Here is a 21661-nt window from a genome sequence, read left to right as displayed (position 1 = left end):
TCACATGAGCTTATGAATATAAATCTATTATACGTTATTTGATTTTTAATTGTTCATAAAGAAAACACATAACATATAAGTTTTATTGTTCAATCACATGTTTTTTCTGTTGAAGAATTTTTTTTTTATACTGCAAAGATTTCTTCCTCATTGGAAGGTTGAAGAAAAAAAGATAGATAATATTCTTTCTTTCTACATGTGTTACATCAATAAGGGTATTTTAAGAAAATGTTATATTATTATGGTAGTTTTGGTTAAACTTTAGAATGAGTAGTATATATGTATACATGGTAAAAAAAGGGTAAAAATTTTAATTTCCTTTTTAAATATGAGGTTATTGAAATAACATCATTAAAATTACTTAATTTTTCAATAACTTTTAATTTCATTAATTCATAATTTCTCATGATCTTCAACCTAGAAATTCTTCTAAATATCGATTGAATATTATTTTGTATCATCCATTCTAAAATTTTATCTTCTTTATAACTAAAATGTTGATCAGAAACAACTATATACATGTTTATGTACTCTTGCATCTTTATTTGATCGTACGTGAAAGTTAACATTTCTCCTATATGTACAAAACCACTCAGATTTCTTGTTGAATTAGCGTTGAGACCAATAAATTGTGATTGGATGAATGCAATTTGTTTTTACCCTCTGAACCTTTTTAAAATTTTTTTATAATAATTAGTAATGTGTCAGCAAAGATGTCTTATGCAACTCATACTTGCACATGTCAAATAAAAACCACAATGTTTGTATATTGCATGAGGAATTAATTTTCCTTTGATCGTTTCTTCTATTTTATTAAAGTGTTGTCACACAATTGATGTTTGCTTTCTTTCTTTCTATCTAATGCAAAGCTCTTAGTGTACCATTTTCACTTGTTGGTGCTCCACCTGTTCCACTTTGTGCATTTCTAATAATATCATCAACATCAACATGATAATATTCAAATAGAATGAATTCATTTGATATTGGATCTATTTGTAATAATAATATTGAAATGAAAGCGAAATTATAAATATAAAAAATTATTGTTTACGAATTTAAATAATTTCTGAAAAAGAATTAATGAGATTGAAAATATAATGAAAGAATTAAGATTTATGGTCTATGGGTTAGGCTCATGATTTATGAACCTTATATCTTGATTTGTAACAATAGTGATGTGATAAATAATATCTATATTAGATATTAAAAAATTATCAAGATAATTTTGATTTTGTTACAATTTTATTTTTATTAATCTTTTAGAATTAAAATATATTCATTTTTTATTAATATAATAAAAAATATAAAAAATATTTTAGAATAATTATATATAAATAAATGTGAAATCACCAATCATTTTATGGAGAAACAAGTATCTTAACTTCTTTAAGAAAGAGTTATCATCAATTGAAGGATAATGTTAAATAAAAATGAAGAAAAAGCCCAAAACTTTCAGATAACTTAAATAAAATTAAGGGTGTGCATAATTTGATTTATATCGTAAAATCAAATCCAATAATTTAATAATTACAATATATAATATTATAATGTAGTTTAAATTAGAATCATAATCGTATAAAATAAGAAAAATAATAAATGATTAAATTGGAATCTTAATCTTATAAAATAGAAAAATAATAAATAATTAAATTGGATTGCTAAATTTATGAAATGAGAAAATAATAAATCAAAATTAGATCCAATTAGAATCATATTAAATAAGAATAAGATTTGATTAAAATCGGATCAAACAAGAATATGTTTAACACTCTTATGCAATTGCAATGAGAGCTCTAGAAGCAGCAATTGGAGACAAAAGTTGAGAAGTCAATTGCATCAAAGAAAGAGACCGTGTTGAAGAGAAATGCTAGATTGAAATTGGCTTGGTCTTAGGTGACTAGAGACAAAGGAAGGATGTTGCTAGAAAAAAAATCATAAACTGTTGAAGGTTGTGGGGATAATGAGAAAATAAACCATAGCAGTTAAACTAATAGTGATTGAAAAAAGCTTCAAATCAACCATCAAAAGAAAAAAAAAAGACTAATAGTGAACAAAAAAACTTAGTCAAGTCCAAGAATGAATAAAGGCTAGGATATCATCGATACAAGAGAAAAGACCATCGGTAAGGGAGATGAGAATAGATGTTCAATTGTATAAGAGATAAGAACATGTGTTCAATTGTTTAAGAGATGAGTAGGGGTTCAATTGTGAGAAAGACAAGAGCATGAGTTCAATTGTTAGAGAGACGAAAGCAAAGGCTCAATCATGAGAGAGACGAGAGCAAAGGCTCAATTATGAGAGAGACGAGAGTAAGGGTTCGATCGTGATAGAGACAAGAGTAAGGGCTAGGGAAAAAAACAATTCTCAAAACTAAAAAGTACAAGAGGATATTAACTATTTTGGTATCATATAAAATTATAAATTGGGTTATGAACCAAATTAATATTATTAATGAAATATCATATAATATCTAATATTATAATGTAGTCTACACTAGAATTCTAATAATATGAAATAGGAAAAATAATAAATGACTAAACTTGAATTCTAATATTATAAAATAAGAAAATAATAAATAACTAAACTGAAATCTTAATTCTATGAAAAAAGAAAATAAAAAAATAATAATCAGAATCAATTAGAATTATATCAAATAAGAATAAAATTTGATCAGAATCAGATCAAATAGAAATATGTTTAACACGATTAAGTTTGATATGGATGCAACTTTCTGTGATGCCACCATTAAAGGTCCTCTCTAGGAAGATGTCTCTAGGTATCATCATTATTATTACTACTTTTATTTTAATTATATTAAAACTTCATTTCTTCTCGAGATCTCTCTCTCAATCTCATTTTACTCACGAAACACAAATGCACATGCTTGCTTCGATCTTTTTCCGTCACGACTCATGAACAAGCAAGGCATCTTTGTCCTTTTTCTTTCTACCTATTTACAATTGGTCCTGATCTATTGCATGTTTTCTGTTCAATTCAATCTTATTTTGTTACAAGGAGAGGGTCCGGCCCTTTCCTTCCTCCTTCATTGTGGTGTCGTCAACCATTGAAGGAGGGTGTCGATGATGTTGAAAAAAATGAACAAGAGGGATAAACCTCTCGCTTATTTTAGGTAAAAAAAAAAATATAGCAGAGACATCAAAAATATCACCAAAGATTGAATCATCGGGAACAACAATCATTAAAAAAAGAATGTAGTTGTAAAAGTGTAATTATAATTTTCTAAAAGATAAGGGGGTAGGTGTAACCAGGGAAAAAATTTAGTTTTCAAAATTAATTTACAAAAAAGGTTAGTTTTCAAACTAAGTGAAGAAAGATGATAATTTTTTTTTATTATTATTACTTAGTATAATAATAATAATTATATCTTTAATACTAATGAATTTCATTAATAATATTAGTTGATGGATGAGTATTTGAATTTTTTAAAATTAACAAACGAGACTTTATCAATGAATTAAATCTTAGGTGAGAATAAGTCTTTTAGGCAAAAAAAGAAAAAATTAAATTAAATTAAAGAAAGTTTTTGAAGATGTCCTGTGGATCATAGTGACCATTCACCTTTGGAAATCAAACGCCCAAAATATTTCAGTACATGATAACCACAACACATTGGGTGGAAGAGAATTGGTCCGTGCAGAAAAAGAGTAATCAATTTTGTCCACCTTCCTCCCAAAGAAGAGCAGTACACATTGCATGTGCAACGTTTAATTGTTTCAATGACAGGGGAATTGAAAAAAAAAATAAAAATAAAAGTACATTTTGTTGCATTAATTTCAAATTTCTAGCCATCATTCAATTAATTATTATATGCGTATATTAACGACTCTCTATTTTCTCTTGTGCATATTTTTATAGTGGACAATGCAAACATTAATGATTCTTGTCTTGTGGTTCTAGGGGATTTCAAGTTCAAAAGGGATTGTTGTGCTATAGAATTAGGTGCACCGTGCATTATGTTAGTATGTTAATCCAAGATAGGGTTTAGAAAATTAAGTCACAGAAAATGTGAGGAGGAGAGTAAAACACCTTAAACATAGTGATGCAAGGCAGAAAATCTTTTGTGAGATTGTGCAATAGTTAGGAATTAAAAAAATGGAAAAACTAATCTTAAATTGTCCCACTAGCTGGAATGGTACATATAAGATGCTTTGTGTCGCTTCAAGGTTTAAATATGCGTTTCCTAGCTGCCAAAAGAGAGATAAAATTTATGTACTTGTTGTTTTAAGAGTGGAAAAGTGGGAAAACGTAATCATTAACTGGACCCAAAATTTTTATTGAATGGGGGGCTTCATGTGGGGGTGGATATGAACTAAATCGTGTTCACATATTGTTCGACTTAAGTTTGACTTAAATAAAAGATAATTTATTTTAAATTCGATTTGAGTTTTTTGAACCAATATTAATGATGACTTGAGTTTGATTTAAATAAAAAATGATTCAACTCAATCTAATTCAAATTCGATTTGAATTAATGACTCAAATAAGTGATTTAAATTCATAATTCATTGATGAAATAGTATTGTTTTATCCAAATAATAAGTAAAACCATCAATTTGAGTTATAAATTTAAGCCAAACTGAACCACGGATTTGAACCACCAATTAGAACAATGGATTCGAGCTAAACCAAAAAATCAGTTTGAGTCTTGAATTCAAGTTAAACTTGAGTCAAACATCTCCTAACCCGAGTTTTAAAAGTCTTGGTTAAACTAATTATATTTTGGAATATAGTGGATTATTTTGATGTTAACTTTGTAGACAATACATCGAGGTGCTCTTTTTCTTAGTAAATCTTTGGCAAATGAAGGTTGGTAGAAATTAAGTAAGCACATTAAGGGGGTTGAATCTAAACCAAATGTAAATTCAGAGCCAGATGTTTGCCTTGAATAAAGTTTCTCCGATATTGACAAGGGAACTAAGCCATTAGATTTTACTGTTCTTGAATGGTGAGAATCAATCAATTGTTCAAAGTGCGCAATTGAGGTTTAGGGTTAGGAAAGTTTATTTTGTTCTTTAATTTTTTTTTTTTTAATGACAATATGCATATTTGAATTTGTTCTAATGTTTAATTTATTTTCAAATATGAATTTGTTAGTTAAAATTATTGATAGTGCATAATTTATACTAAAAGAAAATCCAAAATGGATAACTTGTAAGCCTACCTTAAGCAAAAAAACATAACTTATAGATCTCAAATCGAATTCAAACAATTGACTATTCGAATCTAGACAAACTCAAGCATACCCTTATCTGAATTCAATTCAAATTGTATCCATCCTTCTTTTCGAGTGTATTGAATGACATTATTTAGACTTTAACATGATCGAGGTTGTTGCTGCAAATTGGGTTTCATATATATATATAGAGGTTTAAAAGTGTAAAATTGAACATTGCTTAAGCACCCATCCTTTTTAAGTCCATTTCCTTTATCATCAACATCCCACCAATCATTTGTTGATGCCTTTTCTAAATGAAACAAACTCATCTTGATGCCTTTTCTCTACATTCACTAGCATTTGTTGTCGCAATTCTTCCTTGTGAAAACTAATTTAGTTACACGTTTTGGTCAATATCTTGCTACACCATTCTAGTATATATACAAGTAAAAAATTATTGAATATAACTTTTACCATGAGTATTCATCTATTTCACTGCAATTATGCAAGACAGACCGTTGAATCTTTTCCAACTCAGATTATGACAATGAGCTATATGTTGCAGCTCCTATTGGCCTTGCATTTTGCTCAAACCATGATTACAAAAGAAGACAGTGGATATATCATTTCAAGCATACATAAAATAAGGGCAATGTCCTTATGTAATTTCTCCAACACACTTCCGTTCAACGTTTTGGAACATAACTCGTTAAAGAAACAACTTCACTCTGAGAATGCAGTATATATTCTTTTCTGAAGAAGTCATGTGCTACAACTGGAAGTAGATGTTGCAAAAAGACATGATAATCATGACTTTTCATACCGGGTATTTTATCCTCTCCAACATTGATGCAACAAGTTATATTTGAAGCATACCCACAAGTAATTTAACTTCTTTCAACTATTCACATTATGCCTTTCTTTCTGGTAAGGCTAATGTGCAACAAGCAGGAGGCACATAGAATTTATCACTATCTTGTTGTTTTTGTAGCTCTTTTCTAATTCCAAGTACTTCCAAATCCAATCGACGTTTTACATTGTCTTTTTTCTTACCTTCTATATTCATTAATGTTCCTAACACATTCTCACATATTTTTTTCTATATGCATGACATCTAAATTGTGTCATAACATCATGGTGCTCCAATATGGAAATTCAAAAAAAAAAAAACTTCTTTTAGTCCAATTCAATCTTCGTACGTTTTCGCTTTTTCTTGTTTGAAGGCTTCCCATATGTGAAATCTCTTGAAAGCAAACACAATTGTGTTAAAATATCATCACCAGATAATTCTTTCTACGTTGGTTGATACTTTGTTCTACCATCAAACTTCTTACTCCTCCACCATACATGTTTTGCATCTAAGAACCGACGATGACTCATATAACATTCCTTTTCCCCATTTTTCAAACTAAGAGAACAAGTCTCGTTATTACATACAAGACAAGCTAGTTTCCTTTTTGTGCTCCACCCAAACAACATTCCATAAGCTAGAAAATCATTTATAGTTCACAACAAAGTAGCATGCATTTTAAAATTTTTTCCACTATATGCATCATATTTCTCAATGCCATTTACCCATAATTCTTTTAATTCGTCAATTAATATAGCCAAATATATCATTTCCAGAAGAAACCTTACCAGGTATGAGCATTGCAAGAATAAAAAACAGTTCCTTCGCACATTTCCATGGTGAAAGATTATATATAACCAAAATAACTGATAACATACTGTATGTGGTACTCATATTGCCAAAGGGATTAAACCCATCACTAGTAAGACCTAATCTAACATTGTGAGGATTAGTGGCAAACCAACTATGCTTTTTGTCAAACTCTTTCCATTTCTTAGCATCAGTTGGATGCCTGATCACACCATCATCAATATGTTTCTCTTTATGCCAGCTCATATCTTGAGCAATCTTTTGACATAAATAACCTTTGAAGCCAAGGTTTAATAGTGTAACACCCTTTTTCAGATATATACCCTTGATAAGAATATACCAAAAGAGAGGTGCACAACTGAACTATTTGAAAACTTTCATGCAAAACCATAATTATAAAACATGCAAAAAGGTGATGCAATAAAAACACTTTATTAATCAATACTCATACAATCCAAAGTATCTAAAATTACTAGAAACAATGACAATAATAAAAGCAATAATAGTAATGATAAAACTATGTCTCTGATAAAACTAAATAATAAAAGCTTCATTTCTCGTGCAACTGTTAGTTAGACCGTTGAATCCTTCATCTACCCTACCACTCACCTCTACCTGTAAACATACAAAAGAAAACGTGTGAGTAAAACTTAGTAAATGGTGACCTTTTGACACCCAAAACTATAATATATAACTGATAGTAAAAGTTGCATTTTATTCGTAAGCTAAATATGGTCACACTATGACATTTTGGTACCTTGACATGGATTATCCACGGAAATGGTGATGACCCCTAGCTAAACTTGGCATATCTGATGCTTTGCTGAAAACTACTATTGTGCATTATTCACATGTCAAATAACCTATCAGGCTATTCAACTAAGACACCCTGATCACATAGGAATTCTTTGATAGTAACTCATTCCCTTATTACATAAGTTGATCGAAACTATTGACTAACCATCTAGAGATGACCCTTATCTCGGGTACATATGTGGTGTATCCTGATAATCACATGAGAAATATCTAGAAGCCACATCCTTACCATCACACCTAAACTGAACTAGGTGGCTATGTGCCTTGACGTCGAGTGCATGATATATGTCATGGGTATCTAGCATTATTGCTTTCACAATTACCATCACTTACACATATAACTGGTGACTATCTAGTTATGTGACACAAGCTTTAAGGTTGTTGACTTTCAACTCAAATATGAGTTTGTGTCATCGTCCACACAGTTGGGTACCTCATCTATGTCTTTTTGGAATTTTTTGTTCTCTATTAGCTTATTGTTATTCTTACATAACTTTTCCCTCTTATGCACGTAGTCTAAGGGTATAATCATCTTTTGTCTTTGTTGAGAGGTACACGGTTGTGTGCTTCTCAACCCCGTGTGCATATTGAACCATATACACGGATGTGTGACACTTAGCACACAGTCATGTATAGAGTAGATACATATGGGGAGTTGACTTGGGCAAACTCCCATGCACTGGGATCCATGTGTATGAGTCACATGTCCTCTGGTGCATGTCATCCACTTTTAGAAAATCATACACGAGTGTGTATTTCATACCATATGATCGTGCATTTCTCCCCTTAGAACAAGAGTAAGATCTTTGAACTTTCAAAATTTTGGGAATGACACATAGATGTGTATAGGACCACACATGGTCGTGTGTCACAATCTGAAAATCACATTTTAGGGTTTCTATAGTTCTTTAACCACGATTCTGGTGATACTTGCACAACTATAGTACAAATAGTAATCTCTAAGCATCCTAGACATAATATTTTCACTATCTTTTTAACCATAATGCACATATACAAAATCTCAGGGCATTAAATATAAGAACAATGAACATTCAAGCCAAAACATATAACCTTCACACAATAAAGAAACTAGACATGCATGTAATTTTTCTTATTCACATATGAAATCCATTTCATCAATTAGACCATCAAAATCATGTCAAATTCATCTTAGATTGTATGTATAACAGAAAAAACTTTGTAAAGTTCATGATCAAACAAGGGAAGCTATTCCACTTACTTAGATTCCGACGACAAAGTCTCCTTTATATGGTTACAGTGATTTTGATGATCGTTAGCAACTCCACAAGCAACAAAAATGCCCTATTCTCCTTCTCACACTCTTTGCTTTTGATGGCTATGAAAGATAATAAAAAAGAGTTAGAGTTATCGCATTTTTATTTTATCTTCAAGACACATACACTGGCGTGTATGGACCATACATGGTTGTGTGTCTAGTTGCACAACTAAGACAACTTCCAATTTCATCGCAATCATAATATGATCCATTAATTGACTTTCTACTAACCATACATGAACGTGTATGTCTCTATACATGGGCGTGTATCCTTGAAAATCATTAATCATCAAATTTAAAAACTAGAAAAAGACTTAAAGGCCTTTGGGCTTACATGTAAGTGCTACAAATAGGAAAATATCGTGCTACTTTCTATGACATCTTAATGCGTTTACCTAAACCAAATTTCCACCAGAGGACTGGACAGTTAGGATTCAAACAATGGTCATAACTTTCATTCTCCTTCTAAAACAAAGTACAATCATTTGGACATGTATCTATATTCACATAGCTAAGGTCCAAATCATGCAGTAACTTTCTGACCTTATAATAAGAATTTGGAAGTGTTTCCCCCATAGGCGGGCATCCTTAAACAACTCCAAATTCATGTTAAAAGCTTTAATACTAGAATTGGCCATTATCTTGTTGTGCATCATTTTTACTAAAAACAACTTAGAATAATTCTGACGACCTGGATAGAGTTGTTTTTATGCTTCATTCAATAAATTAAAAAATTTATCAAATTCCTTATTTGGAGCCTGATTGTTCTGCTATGTTTGATTCCATGTAAGTCCCTCTCTACAAGTCTTCTAATAAACTTACAACATCATCATATCAATCGTCAATTCTATCACCAAAAACATCATCATTATAAAGCTCCACCCCACACTAAAATTATTCAATTCAAAGGGCTCACCATGATTTATCCATCGAGTGTAATCCGTATTCATTCCATATCTAATTAGATCTTGATTAACAAGTGAAGTCATCTTGTAGATGCAATTGTTACAATTTTTACATGGACACCGATCTTACCTATTGAGTCTATTATTTGATCTTTGTAATCATATATATTCAAGTCATTAACCTATTATTTGATCTTTATAACCACTGAAAATTGGATATTCCATTTTGAAACCTATAAACATTTTTGCACTTATACTAAAACTCTAGAGTGTCCAAAAATCTCAATAAATTCTGAATTGAAATTAAATCAAGAAAAGAAAAGAAATAAATACAGTGGTTACCTTATGAGAGATACGAATATATAGTTTGTTTTTCCAAGATTTCGGAATTGTTAATGTTAGACAATGTTTGAAACAAAATAAATCATGTGAGATTATAATTGGATCATCTTCAGAATTAAAATAGTAAAGACAAAACCATGAGGACAAAAGAACATTCAAATGTGGTAAAAGGAAAATAACATAAAGATGGATCATCAGTTTTTCAGTACACTCACAAATAAACCAACATGACCAATTAGAAAAAATAGTTACAACATTTAAAATTGAAACATTGCACAGTATGAACCTTTGACTTGAGAGAGTTTGAGTTTAGACTAAATATGTGCATGCAAAGGGTTTTTTATCCATTTGTGTTTTCTTAAATTATCAGTTTGCTGATTTCGGGAATATACAACATTAATATATCATAAATTATCCATTTAATGATTTTTTCCTTAAAATGTGACATTTTTCCCAAATAATTACCAAGACCTTTAGACTTTTTAATGATAATACTAAAGTCAGGTTTTTTTTAATAAATAGTAATTTAAAACTTCATCATCAAAGTTGGGAAAATTAAAGAAAATATTGTAAAAGAATGTTATATGTATTATAACGAGAAAGTCAACTAAGGACATGCTTATCTCTTTTCTTTTGGCTTTATCAAATCCTAATATATTTCAGTTTATTAATAAAGTCTTATAATGGTTAGTGAATAATTAAAGTCATAAATTATCACTAAGTTTTAATAACAACCAAAACATGTTAAATTAATATGTTTTAGTCCAAACCATATGCCTACATTTTCTCATGTCATTTTTTCAACATGAATCACATCAGGATTACCCCCAAGACACCTCCAACTTTCATGCAAATTTACAAAACTACAAATTGACACAAATACCATTTGCCTTTCAAAACCAATTTATTTGACCATGATTAGATTGATTGATTTTGCTTACCAATTAATATAAGCAATGTTGATGGGGAAGTAAGCACAGCATAGGTAGACAAACAACAATTAAATTTGATTTCTCATTAAAATAGTAAAAAATCATTTGACGTACATACGTAGAATTTTGACTCCATTTTAATTTTTGTTACAATATCCGCAATATGACTCGAACTAAGATCATGGATCATATCGGATGTGTCTCAATATGTTTCCACCTAATTGATTTAGTCAATGTCTAACATATTGTAATTACTTAAGTTATTGTCACAATAAATAATTATTATGGTGATAAATTTACAATTGTTATAGTTTAAATGGTCGTAATAACTATATGGTAATGAAAATTTTATCACATTATCAAATATTTTTTTACAACAAAATTTCCCACCAAAATTGTAGATGAAATAATTGTGATAAATAATTTTTATAACAAATGTAATTACAAATATTCATCACAACTTATCACAATGAAAATACTCAAATTGCTTAATAAATGTAATGACAAACATTCAATATTTATCATAATAACCTATCTTATGACAACAAAATATATTTTGTCAAAAAAGTTTTTCTCACAATAAGCAAATGTTTCTTCAAAAAATCTTCTAATAAACATTGACTATTTGTTTTGGTACATTATACATCTTATTTTGACACCAAAATTTCCCTCCTTTGCATATACATATCTTATCATGATAATATCAATTTTTTTATTTTAACCATATTTTCATGACTAGTATGACAAAATTTTTTCACAACATGTTTCAACTTAAACAATTTATTTTTTGTCTAACATACTATGACTATCCAATTTTTTTTTGTGAGATACCTAAATTGTTGTCACAATAAATATTATTATAGTGACAAGTTTTTAATTATCATTAATTAATGTGTCACAATAACATTATAATGACCAAAAAATTTGTCAGATCACTATTCTTTTTCCGCTAAAATTTCTCTCATTTAAAAATAAATATGTCTTATTGTAACAATTTCAATTTTATCACTTTAATTTTATTGTCAAGTTTTAATATGAAAAATCTTCTTGTCACAATATATTTCCATCTAAATTGTTCATTTATAATATATTGGGACCATGTAAAGCTATAGTTACAATAAATATTATTATAATAACGGGTTTACAATACCATTAATATATTTGTCATAATAATTGTATGTTGACTATAAGTTTTATCACATTAATAACTTTACTTTGGTGCCAAATTTTCCCCATTTTTCATATAAACATGTCCTATTATGACAACATCAATTTCATTATTTTAACTATTTTGTCACGTCTTAATATGACAAATTATTTTGTTACAATATGTTTCAATCTATACGGTTTAGTCAAAGTCTAACATATTGTAATTATCTAAGTTGTTGTCATAGTAAACATTATTATGATGACAAATTTACAATTCTCATCAATACAAAAATTTAATCACATTATCAAAAAAAATTTTGTGCCAAAATTTCCCACAAAAAGATTATTGACGAAATCATTGTGACAAATAATGTTTGTCACTATTATACAATTATGACAACATATAATGACAAACATACGTCACAACTTATTATAATCTAAATAATCACATTGCACAATATATGTAGTGACAAATATTCAATTATTGTCATAAAAAGACTATCTTATAGTGACAAATCTACAATTGTCATTGTTTAATTGGTCATAATAAATTTTTCATGATGAAAATGTTATCACATCAAAAAAACTTTTGGCACTAAATTTGCCCACAAAAAACTATGGACGAAAAAATTGTGAACAAACAATTTTTGTCACTATTATAACAAATGTAATTATTAAATGTAGTGACAAACATTCAATCTTTGTCACAATAGCTTGTCTTATAATAACAAAATATATTGTCAAAAAAGTTTTTCTCACAATAAGCAAAATTTCTTGTAGTGTATGAATAGAAAAAAGTTGTGGTCATCACAAGAGAAGTATGTTGATAAATACTTTTGAGGTTCAACATGGACAAGTCAAAGCCAATAAACATTGTTTTTGCTACTCATTTTAAGTTAAATACTAGTCAGAGTCCTTCTACAAAGAAAGAAAATGAACATATATATAAAATGATAAGGAACATTCAAATGTAGTGAAATGGATTATGAGATACCTCTGAGGCATTTCCGATGTGAAGTTTTACTTAGGAAGTGAGAAGTCTATTCTTATTGGATATACAAATTCAAATATTGTAAGAGATATTGATTCTAGGAAGTCTACTTTAGGTTATTTGATGACTTTCTAGGTGGAATAGTATCTTAGCAATCAAGATTGCATAAATGTGTTGGTTTGTCTACTATCAAGTCAGAGTTCATTATTATAATAGATGCATATAGAAGACGTTATGGATGTGGATATGCTTGTAAGAGCTTAGCTTCATGCAGGAAAGATATGTGTTGCTTTGTGATAGCCTTAGTGCTATTCATCTTGGTAAGAATTCAACTTTTCATGCAAAGTTGAAACATATAGATGTAAGGTATCATAGGATACATAGTGTCCTTAATAAGAGTTGATTGAACTTGAGAAGATTTACACTAATGATAATGATTTTGACATGTTGATGAAGCCATTACCAAAAAGGAAGTTTGAGAGTTGTTGTGTGATTGTCAGATTGGCGTCTTCCTCAACTTAGTTAGGAGAGGAAAGATTGTTGGATTTTTTGGTTCCTTCATATGTGGTAAAGCCCAAATTTATTTTATGTAACATATTTGACCCACTATATTCATGAATAGGAAAAAGTAAGGTTCAACATAGCAAAACAACAAATAAATAACACACAAAATCAGAATACAAAAGGGAGAAAAGGAGACAAAAACACTCTCTTAGTTTTTCAGTGCACGTCCATAGGGGGTTTTTATTTTCTCTCAATTTCACTGTTTGATCGCTCTAATTTTTGGATTGTTGGTAAAAGACTTATTTTTTTTATTCTGAAGATCAAGTTTTGTCTCTCAAGTAAGTTGTTATTAATGTTAAAACGTGAATAGTTGTATGTTGTAATTTAGTTTAGACAGCTCTTAGAAAAACATTTTTTTCTCTTTTGACTACCGTGGGATGACTCTCAAATTTTGACAATATATTTAGGTACATCTGGTGCTATATTTGGGATTGTAGAGATTTGTGTTTGATGCATGTAACATAAGATTTAGGCTTATAAGTTTTTTGTGATATTATTTATTTTTCTACAATATAATTATTAATGTGTTTTGTTGTTTTGGAAGGTTGTGTACCTATTTGTAGGTTGAAAACTATGTATCATCACTTTTTATAATGCTTACAATCACGATTGGAAAGCAATCAACTTATACCAAATTAGGAGCTCACGATCCTCTACTATTAATAACAATAGGATTCCAACATCCAACTATATAAATTATATGTGTAACAATGACCACTTTGTCCTATAAATTCAAAATTGTTAGAGATAAAATGGACATCACTTTTAACATATGTAATGTTACACTATCAAATTATAATCACATATACTAATAACACAAGGGTAGACATAAGCTTCCAAATAATATACCGAAGCAGCTTAAAACCTTAAAATCATCTTACATCGAATTACATGTGTAATTCAGTGCAATTCTTGTAAGCGCGATTTGCAGATTCAACACTCATATAAGTAATGCAAATAGACTTGCAATTAATAGTAATTGGATATTGTATAATTATATATAATATCGAAACAATTTAAAAGAGCATCACTATATCATATCATTTATATTGTCAATTATAGAATTGTGACATAAAATTTTTCTCTCAATCAATTTTTGAATGATAATTATGAAATACACTAATAATCTAACATGCATTTATTAGTTTCTGATGGCAGATAAAAATATATCAAGCTTCCTCATAAAGTACTTGTCATCCCCGTATTAATTGGCATCCGAAGAGAGTGAAGTTAAACTTGATTGAAGGAAGGGCTAAAATTAATTAATTATATATAAAGAAAACCAAACAAAATATATGAAGAAAGACACCCTAAGAATGAGAGAAAGGGAAAGAAACTAGCTAACCAATTAGGGTGTGTTTGGTTTTGGTAATATTTTATCATCAAAAATGAAATATTTTTACAAAGATAAATTATCTCAAAAATTATTGGGTATAAAATATTACTATATTTAATAAAAAAATTAATATATATAAATAATTATTGTGTTTGGTTAGAGGTAATAAAATATTACTAAGATATTATTTTACTTTAATATATTTGCGTATAGTTATTCTAACATATTATTTATATGACTTGTTAATTAATCGAAAATAAGGGTATTTTTATCCTAAAAATTAATAAATAAATATAAATATATAACAAAAGAGTAATGATATATGTACATACTTTTCATACATAATTTGAGTACACAAATAATTTGTTATCATGTGATTGAATATTATTTTATCTTTAATTTAAAATCGTGTAATCATATGATGACACATAATTTATGTATTCAAATTATATATTAAAAGTGTGTACATATAATACCTTAATAATTTTTTAATGTTTAAGGTAGAGTTGGTAATAAGATTACTTTTTATATTACCTTTGACATCAATATTGGTAATAGAAGATTATCGAAATATTTTATTATTTACAAAAAAATAATAATAATGTAAGTAATAAAAGATAAATTATTACATGAATAAGTGGCAATAGCTTTTTTAACCATCACCGCTCAATAATTGTAACATTCCTCTTTTTATTGATTCAATTTATATATGGTTAATTTTGTTGTTTTAATCCCTAAGAAACAGAGATGAAGAGTGTTAGGTAGCTCAAAAGCTTTTACGAATAAGTGCGTTTTGGTAGATGTAGTACGTGCTTTTGCTAGAAGTTCCAAATTTGAACGTGAGATGGAGCATGTTTTTGCTCAGCTTCTCTTATAAAATCTACCTCACGTACCTCTCACCCATTAGCTATACCTACCACCCATCTCCCCTCTCCTTTATAAATTGTCGTCACTCTCTTCCTCTCAACTTCAATTTTTGATTCATCAATCTCTTGTTTTCCGTCACACCAGAAGCCTAATTTGAATTTGAGGGGCTTACAATATGATCTCCGTGGTTAATTCTCTTGAGCAAGTTCAAAAACCCGAGCTTTCTCCTTCTTCTGATTCCAATCATGAGAAAACTCATGTTTTCAGGTCTAAACTTCCCGATATTACCATCAATAACCATCTCCCTCTCCACACTTACTGCTTCGAAAACCTCTCAGCTTTCGCTGATAACCCCTGTTTAATCGTCGGTTCCACCGGTAAATCCTATTCGTTCGCTGAAACTCACCTTATATGTCGAAGAACTGCTGCTGGTTTAGCAGCTTTAGGCATCAAAAAAGGCGATGTCATCATGATTCTTCTACAAAACTGCGTTGAATTCGTGTTCTCGTTCATTGGAGCTTCTATGATCGGCGCTGTCAACACCACGGCGAACCCTTTTTTCACTTCTGCCGAAATCTTTAAGCAAATGAAGATTTCTCAAGCTAAACTAATCATCACAGAATCGCAACACGTCGACAAATTGAGAGACTCCAACGAAAAGGTGCCGAAAATTGGGGAAGATTTTAAAGTGATAACAGTGGATGAACCCCCGGAAAATTGCATACATTTCAGTGCATTATCAGAAGCGAATGAGAATCAAATCCCGCAAGTTTCAATCGACCCTGATGATGCTGTAGCTTTACCATTTTCTTCCGGCACAACGGGACTTCCCAAAGGCGTCATTTTAACGCACAAGAGTTTGATTACAAGCGTCGCGCAACAGGTGGACGGCGAGAACCCGAACTTATACTTCAAAGACAGCGACGTGGTGCTGTGCGTGTTGCCATTGTTCCATATTTATTCACTAAACAGTGTGCTTTTGTGCTCACTGAGAGCCGGCTCTGCGATGTTGTTGATCCAAAAGTTCGAGATAAGAACGTTGTTGGAGTTGATACAAAAGCACAAGGTGTCGGTGGCAGCGGTGGTGCCGCCGCTTGTGCTGGCGTTGGCGAAGAATCCGATTGTGGCGGACTATGATCTGACCTCGATAAGGGCGATGCTGTCGGGGGCGGCGCCGCTGGGGAAGGAGCTGGAAGAGGCGGTCCGGAAGAGAGTTCCGCATGCAGTTTTGGGACAGGTTTGTTTAGTTTTAGCATTTGTTTTGGGAGTTTTTAACTGAAGTTCATGCAATAAGAGAGTGATGAAACAGAAATAACAGTTTCCGGGGGTGTCTGCTATGGTTGTAAAAATAAAGGATATTTAGGCGATTTGAAGTTAAAAAACGGCCACTTAATTGTAGAGGATGTGTAATGTACGACAAACACAGTACTTATCACTGGCCCCATCTATTTCATAAATGAAGGAGACCCACCTTGTCATATTTTAGAATTAAATAATATTATTAAATTTAATTAAAACAAAAACACTATTTTCTAATAATTAAGTTTGAATTTGTGGTCATTGGAAACAGGGCTATGGAATGACGGAGGCAGGACCGGTGATAACGATGTGCCTGGCGTTTGCAAAAGAACCATTTCCAACCAAATCGGGATCCTGTGGGACTGTGGTTAGAAATGCAGAGCTCAAGTTTGTTAACCCTGAGACTGGCTCTTCTCTTCCCCGCAATCAACCGGGTGAAGTTTGCATCCGAGGTTCTCAAATTATGAAAGGTAACCATACACCCTTCTGTTTTTTCTTATTTTAATATAAGAATTTCAATGGAGGTTCATTTTTAAATAATTTTGTAGGATCTTTACCTCCAACTATATTCAAAACAAGTTTTAATTTAAAATCACCAATCACTTGATAACACACATCAATAAGATTAAATTTAAAATCATGAACGACTAAGAGTTATAAGTAATGATTTTAAAATCAAACCGGATCGGTCGATTCAACCGGTTAAATCAAAAACCAACTCCAAATTCGATCGATTAACATAAAAAGACGGTTGGTTTATCGAACCAGTCAAACTCGGTCAAAACCGAGTTGAACTAGTTAAAACTAGATTTGATTTGGTTTGACTAAAATTTAAAGTATTTTGTAAAATTTTAATTATTTTTGAGTAATGGATGAATTTCTAAAGGTTTGTAAAAAAATATAAGTTCAAAAATAAAATTAAAAAATAAGAAAAAAATATTTAATATCCATTAAAATGTCTTCTATAAGCAATAATTTATAGAATTATGTTTTTTTCTGTATCATGAGATCGAAACTTTTTTAGTTTAATTGTTTTATTGAAATCAAATTAATAATAATTACTCACTAAAAAAGATATGTTCTAGTCTTCATATGTGTGGGTATATTTTATTTTTTACAAATTTTTAAGTAAAATTTATTCGTTATAATTTGATAATAAATTAAACCAGTCAAACCGGTTGAATCATAAAGCAGTAAAATAATCGATTCGATCACTACCTAGTTTTAAAAACATTGGTTATAAGTAAGGTTAAATTTGTCATATTAGAAAACCAAATACATTAGTCCTTTTATTTGTTGGATTTACATTTTCAACCCAAAAAATCTAGCCAAGTTTTTATTTTGTTAATAATGTAGTTTGGATTTTTTTAACATTTTGTGCTCATTATTATCTTAAAAAAAATACAGGATATTTGAATGATCCCGAGGCGACGGCTGCAATATTAGACGTTGAGGGTTGGCTCCACACCGGTGATATCGGTTATGTTGACGATGACGATGAAGTCTTCGTCATTGATCGAGTCAAAGAAATTATCAAATTCAAAGGCTTCCAGGTTCTTTAAAAACTCCTGAGACTTGTTGTTCCTGTTTTCCTCTCTAAAAATAATTTCAAACGACTAAATATTCCGAATTTTGAAAATACAAAACAATATTCAATAAACCAGAATAATCTGTGCAGGTTCCACCAGCTGAGCTCGAGGCACTCCTTCTAAATCATCCATGTATTGCAGATGCCGCTGTTGTCCCGTAAGTATAAGCTGAAACTCAACTTGATATTAAGCGTAAGAATCATTTATATTTTACGTACAAGACTGAGGGAAAAAAGCATTGATAACAGGCAAAAAGATGAAGTAGCAGGAGAAGTTCCGGTAGCATTTGTGGTTAGAACAGAAGGCCTTGAACTCACTGAAGAAGCAGTAAAAGAATACATAGCAAAACAGGTATACATTATTAATAAATTTTAATTATTTTTTTTAATTTTCGAGCTTATTAATTTCTTGAAAAAAAAAAAGGGAAACAGGGAAAAGACAGTGGACTAGCAATTGTGGTAGAATTAAAAGCTTATAATAAAAATATGTGTGACAAATTACAGGTAGTGTTTTATAAGAGATTGCACAAGGTCTACTTTGTTCAGGCAATTCCAAAGTCTCTTTCTGGAAAGATTTTGAGAAAAGATCTAAGTGCCAGGTTGGCCAAACCACCTCCTTCTTAGATTTTCTTTTATTTTCATGTAGTTATTGTACTCACTGTCTATCATTGTTCTTCTTTTTCTCGCTGTCTTGCTATGTAATTTTATGGGTAATTGAAAAAATTCCATGTAATGATGAGGACCCATTGAAGTCTATTAATAATGAGAACTCACTGAAGTCTATCATTCCCTTTGCTTTTGTCTAAATTTGGTGAAGGAGAACTTTATTCTAACTTTTATGGTGGATGTATGGTTCCTTTATTATGATTTTATTTTCTAGTAAAAATAAAATTATGGCATATTATTGTGAACAAACAATGATATGATATTATATAATTAAATATTATTTTATCTTTAATTTATAATTATTTAATCATATAATAATATATCATTATTTGTATATAAAATTATACATATAACACTATTCTTTCTAGTAAAAGGATTCTTCCGGTGTATGAGTTTTTATAAGCTTGTATGATTCTAATTATATCTCATATTTGGTTAAATTTTGTTTGAGATTTTTATCTTTTTATAAACTTTGGATCACAAACTTATATTATAATCCTAATTTGTAAATACGGGGAAAGGAAAAAAATGATACGTAAATTATATAGGTGTAATACTGTGAATAATGAAAAATATGTTTGTAAAAAAAGTCCCTAAAATTTGCGTATGAAAAAAGTATGGAATGTGTATATGCGGTTTTAATATAGCACATTGTCAATAATATATTTCTAAAAATATAACAATATTATAATAATTTTAGTGTTTTTTACTAACTCTTATTGAAAATCAATATAACAATTCAAATGTAAAGTATTTAACTAACTATTAAACCTAATATAATATAATACATAATCAAAATTCTTTATATAATAAATAATATATCAGTCAGTTGAGAAAAACAAACAAATTAATCAGTTTGGGCTTCAAACTTTAGATCAAAGTGAATCTTTGTATAGGCCGGAGGGGAGTAAAACACAAAATTAGGGATAGGAATTAAAAAAAAAATTTATTGGATTTTTTATAAATGATAGTGGTATTTTCATAAATAATTAAAAATAGAAGGGACAATTTTGTACTTTAAGTTTAGCCGAAAATTCAAAAATATGGCAAAAATATAATAAACATAAAATGCGGCATATAATTTGTGTTTAATATAGGAAGGATGTAAAATACACGTTTAATGTATTTTGGATTCAAAAATTTTTTTAAACGTGTTTAATTTATCATTAATATGAGAATACAAATAATACAAGTATTTACTAACTAGAACTATAATTAAGTGAAGATATGTTTTTATTAATAATATTTTTTTAGTGGTTCAATGGACATTCAAATCCACCATGTAAGTAGAGGCATGCATGTTACATTATGAATTTAAAAGCACAAAATAGCCTGAGTTTAACATAAGATTATATAAGAATAACTAAACATGTCATCACTTATATTTTATCATCTTTAGCACATTTACAAACATACCATCAAATGTGTAGATAAAAGGGCTTAAGACGTCAAAAATAAAAAAATGATATTAAAACTAACTAAAATTTAACATATCTCATATTGAAATTATATGAAAGATATGAAACAACTATAACAAAAAATTTTAATACACAACCAAAAAATATAAAAGATCCAGTTTTTTTGATTGAGTATAACTGAGATATGATCAATGCTTTAATGAACATATTAGAGTCCAATGGCTACTAATTAATGTCCAAGTGTTTATCATTAGACCACTTGTTTAATGTTATATTCTATAGTGGAAATTAATTTTATTTTTGAAGAATATTGGTTTCATCATGCTTTTTAAAGAGTTGCACGACAAATGGAGGATAAATTTAAAAATTATTAAAAAGAAACATCATTACTATTTGTTGCAACCATCGTTTTGGTAATTTTTTCCCTCTTATTCTTCTTGCTTAATGCTTTGTTAATGGAAGTGTTGTCTTTTTCATAGGAAATAGATACTTTAACCAATGTTAGCTCGGTATTTCCATCTTATATTTGTGTAATGGCCGTGAATTGGATGCGGATGGGACTGGAAATGTTTGAATGAATCAGATGTGACCTTCAACCGGATTCTGGCAGTAATCCTAAATTGCTATAATGCCATCTATTGATAATAATAAACAG

At 29.6% G+C, this 21661-nt stretch overlaps 1 protein-coding gene across 1 annotated transcript; it reads left to right on the top strand.

The window, feature by feature from the left end:
- The first annotated feature begins 16079 nt into the window (after positions 1-16079).
- LOC123205016 (4-coumarate--CoA ligase 2-like) lies at positions 16080-19716 on the top strand. Its single transcript, XM_044621805.1, has 6 exons — positions 16080-17272; positions 17606-17804; positions 18742-18887; positions 19013-19080; positions 19172-19274; positions 19427-19716. Exons 1-6 carry the CDS (start codon positions 16211-16213, stop codon positions 19544-19546), a joined length of 1698 nt encoding a protein of 565 aa, XP_044477740.1. The 5' UTR covers positions 16080-16210; the 3' UTR covers positions 19547-19716.
- Positions 19717-21661: the final 1945 nt, after the last annotated feature.

This window comes from Mangifera indica, unplaced genomic scaffold (genome assembly GCF_011075055.1).
Source record: "Mangifera indica cultivar Alphonso unplaced genomic scaffold, CATAS_Mindica_2.1 Un_0001, whole genome shotgun sequence".
NCBI classification, from domain to species: domain Eukaryota; kingdom Viridiplantae; phylum Streptophyta; class Magnoliopsida; order Sapindales; family Anacardiaceae; genus Mangifera; species Mangifera indica.
This window is presented reverse-complemented; position numbering and strand designations above follow the sequence as displayed.

What these genes read in the sequence shown, in the direction of transcription:
- LOC123205016 (XM_044621805.1), top strand. Translation starts at nt 16,211, where the DNA reads ATGATCTCCGTGGTTAATTCTCTTGAGCAAGTTCAAAAACCCGAGCTT. An exon ending in TCAAATTCAAAGGCTTCCAG is followed by an intron (nt 18,888 to 19,012) that starts GTTCTTTAAAAA and finishes TAATCTGTGCAG; the next exon opens with GTTCCACCAGCTGAGCTCGA. An exon ending in GCAGATGCCGCTGTTGTCCC is followed by an intron (nt 19,081 to 19,171) that starts GTAAGTATAAGC and finishes CATTGATAACAG; the next exon opens with GCAAAAAGATGAAGTAGCAG.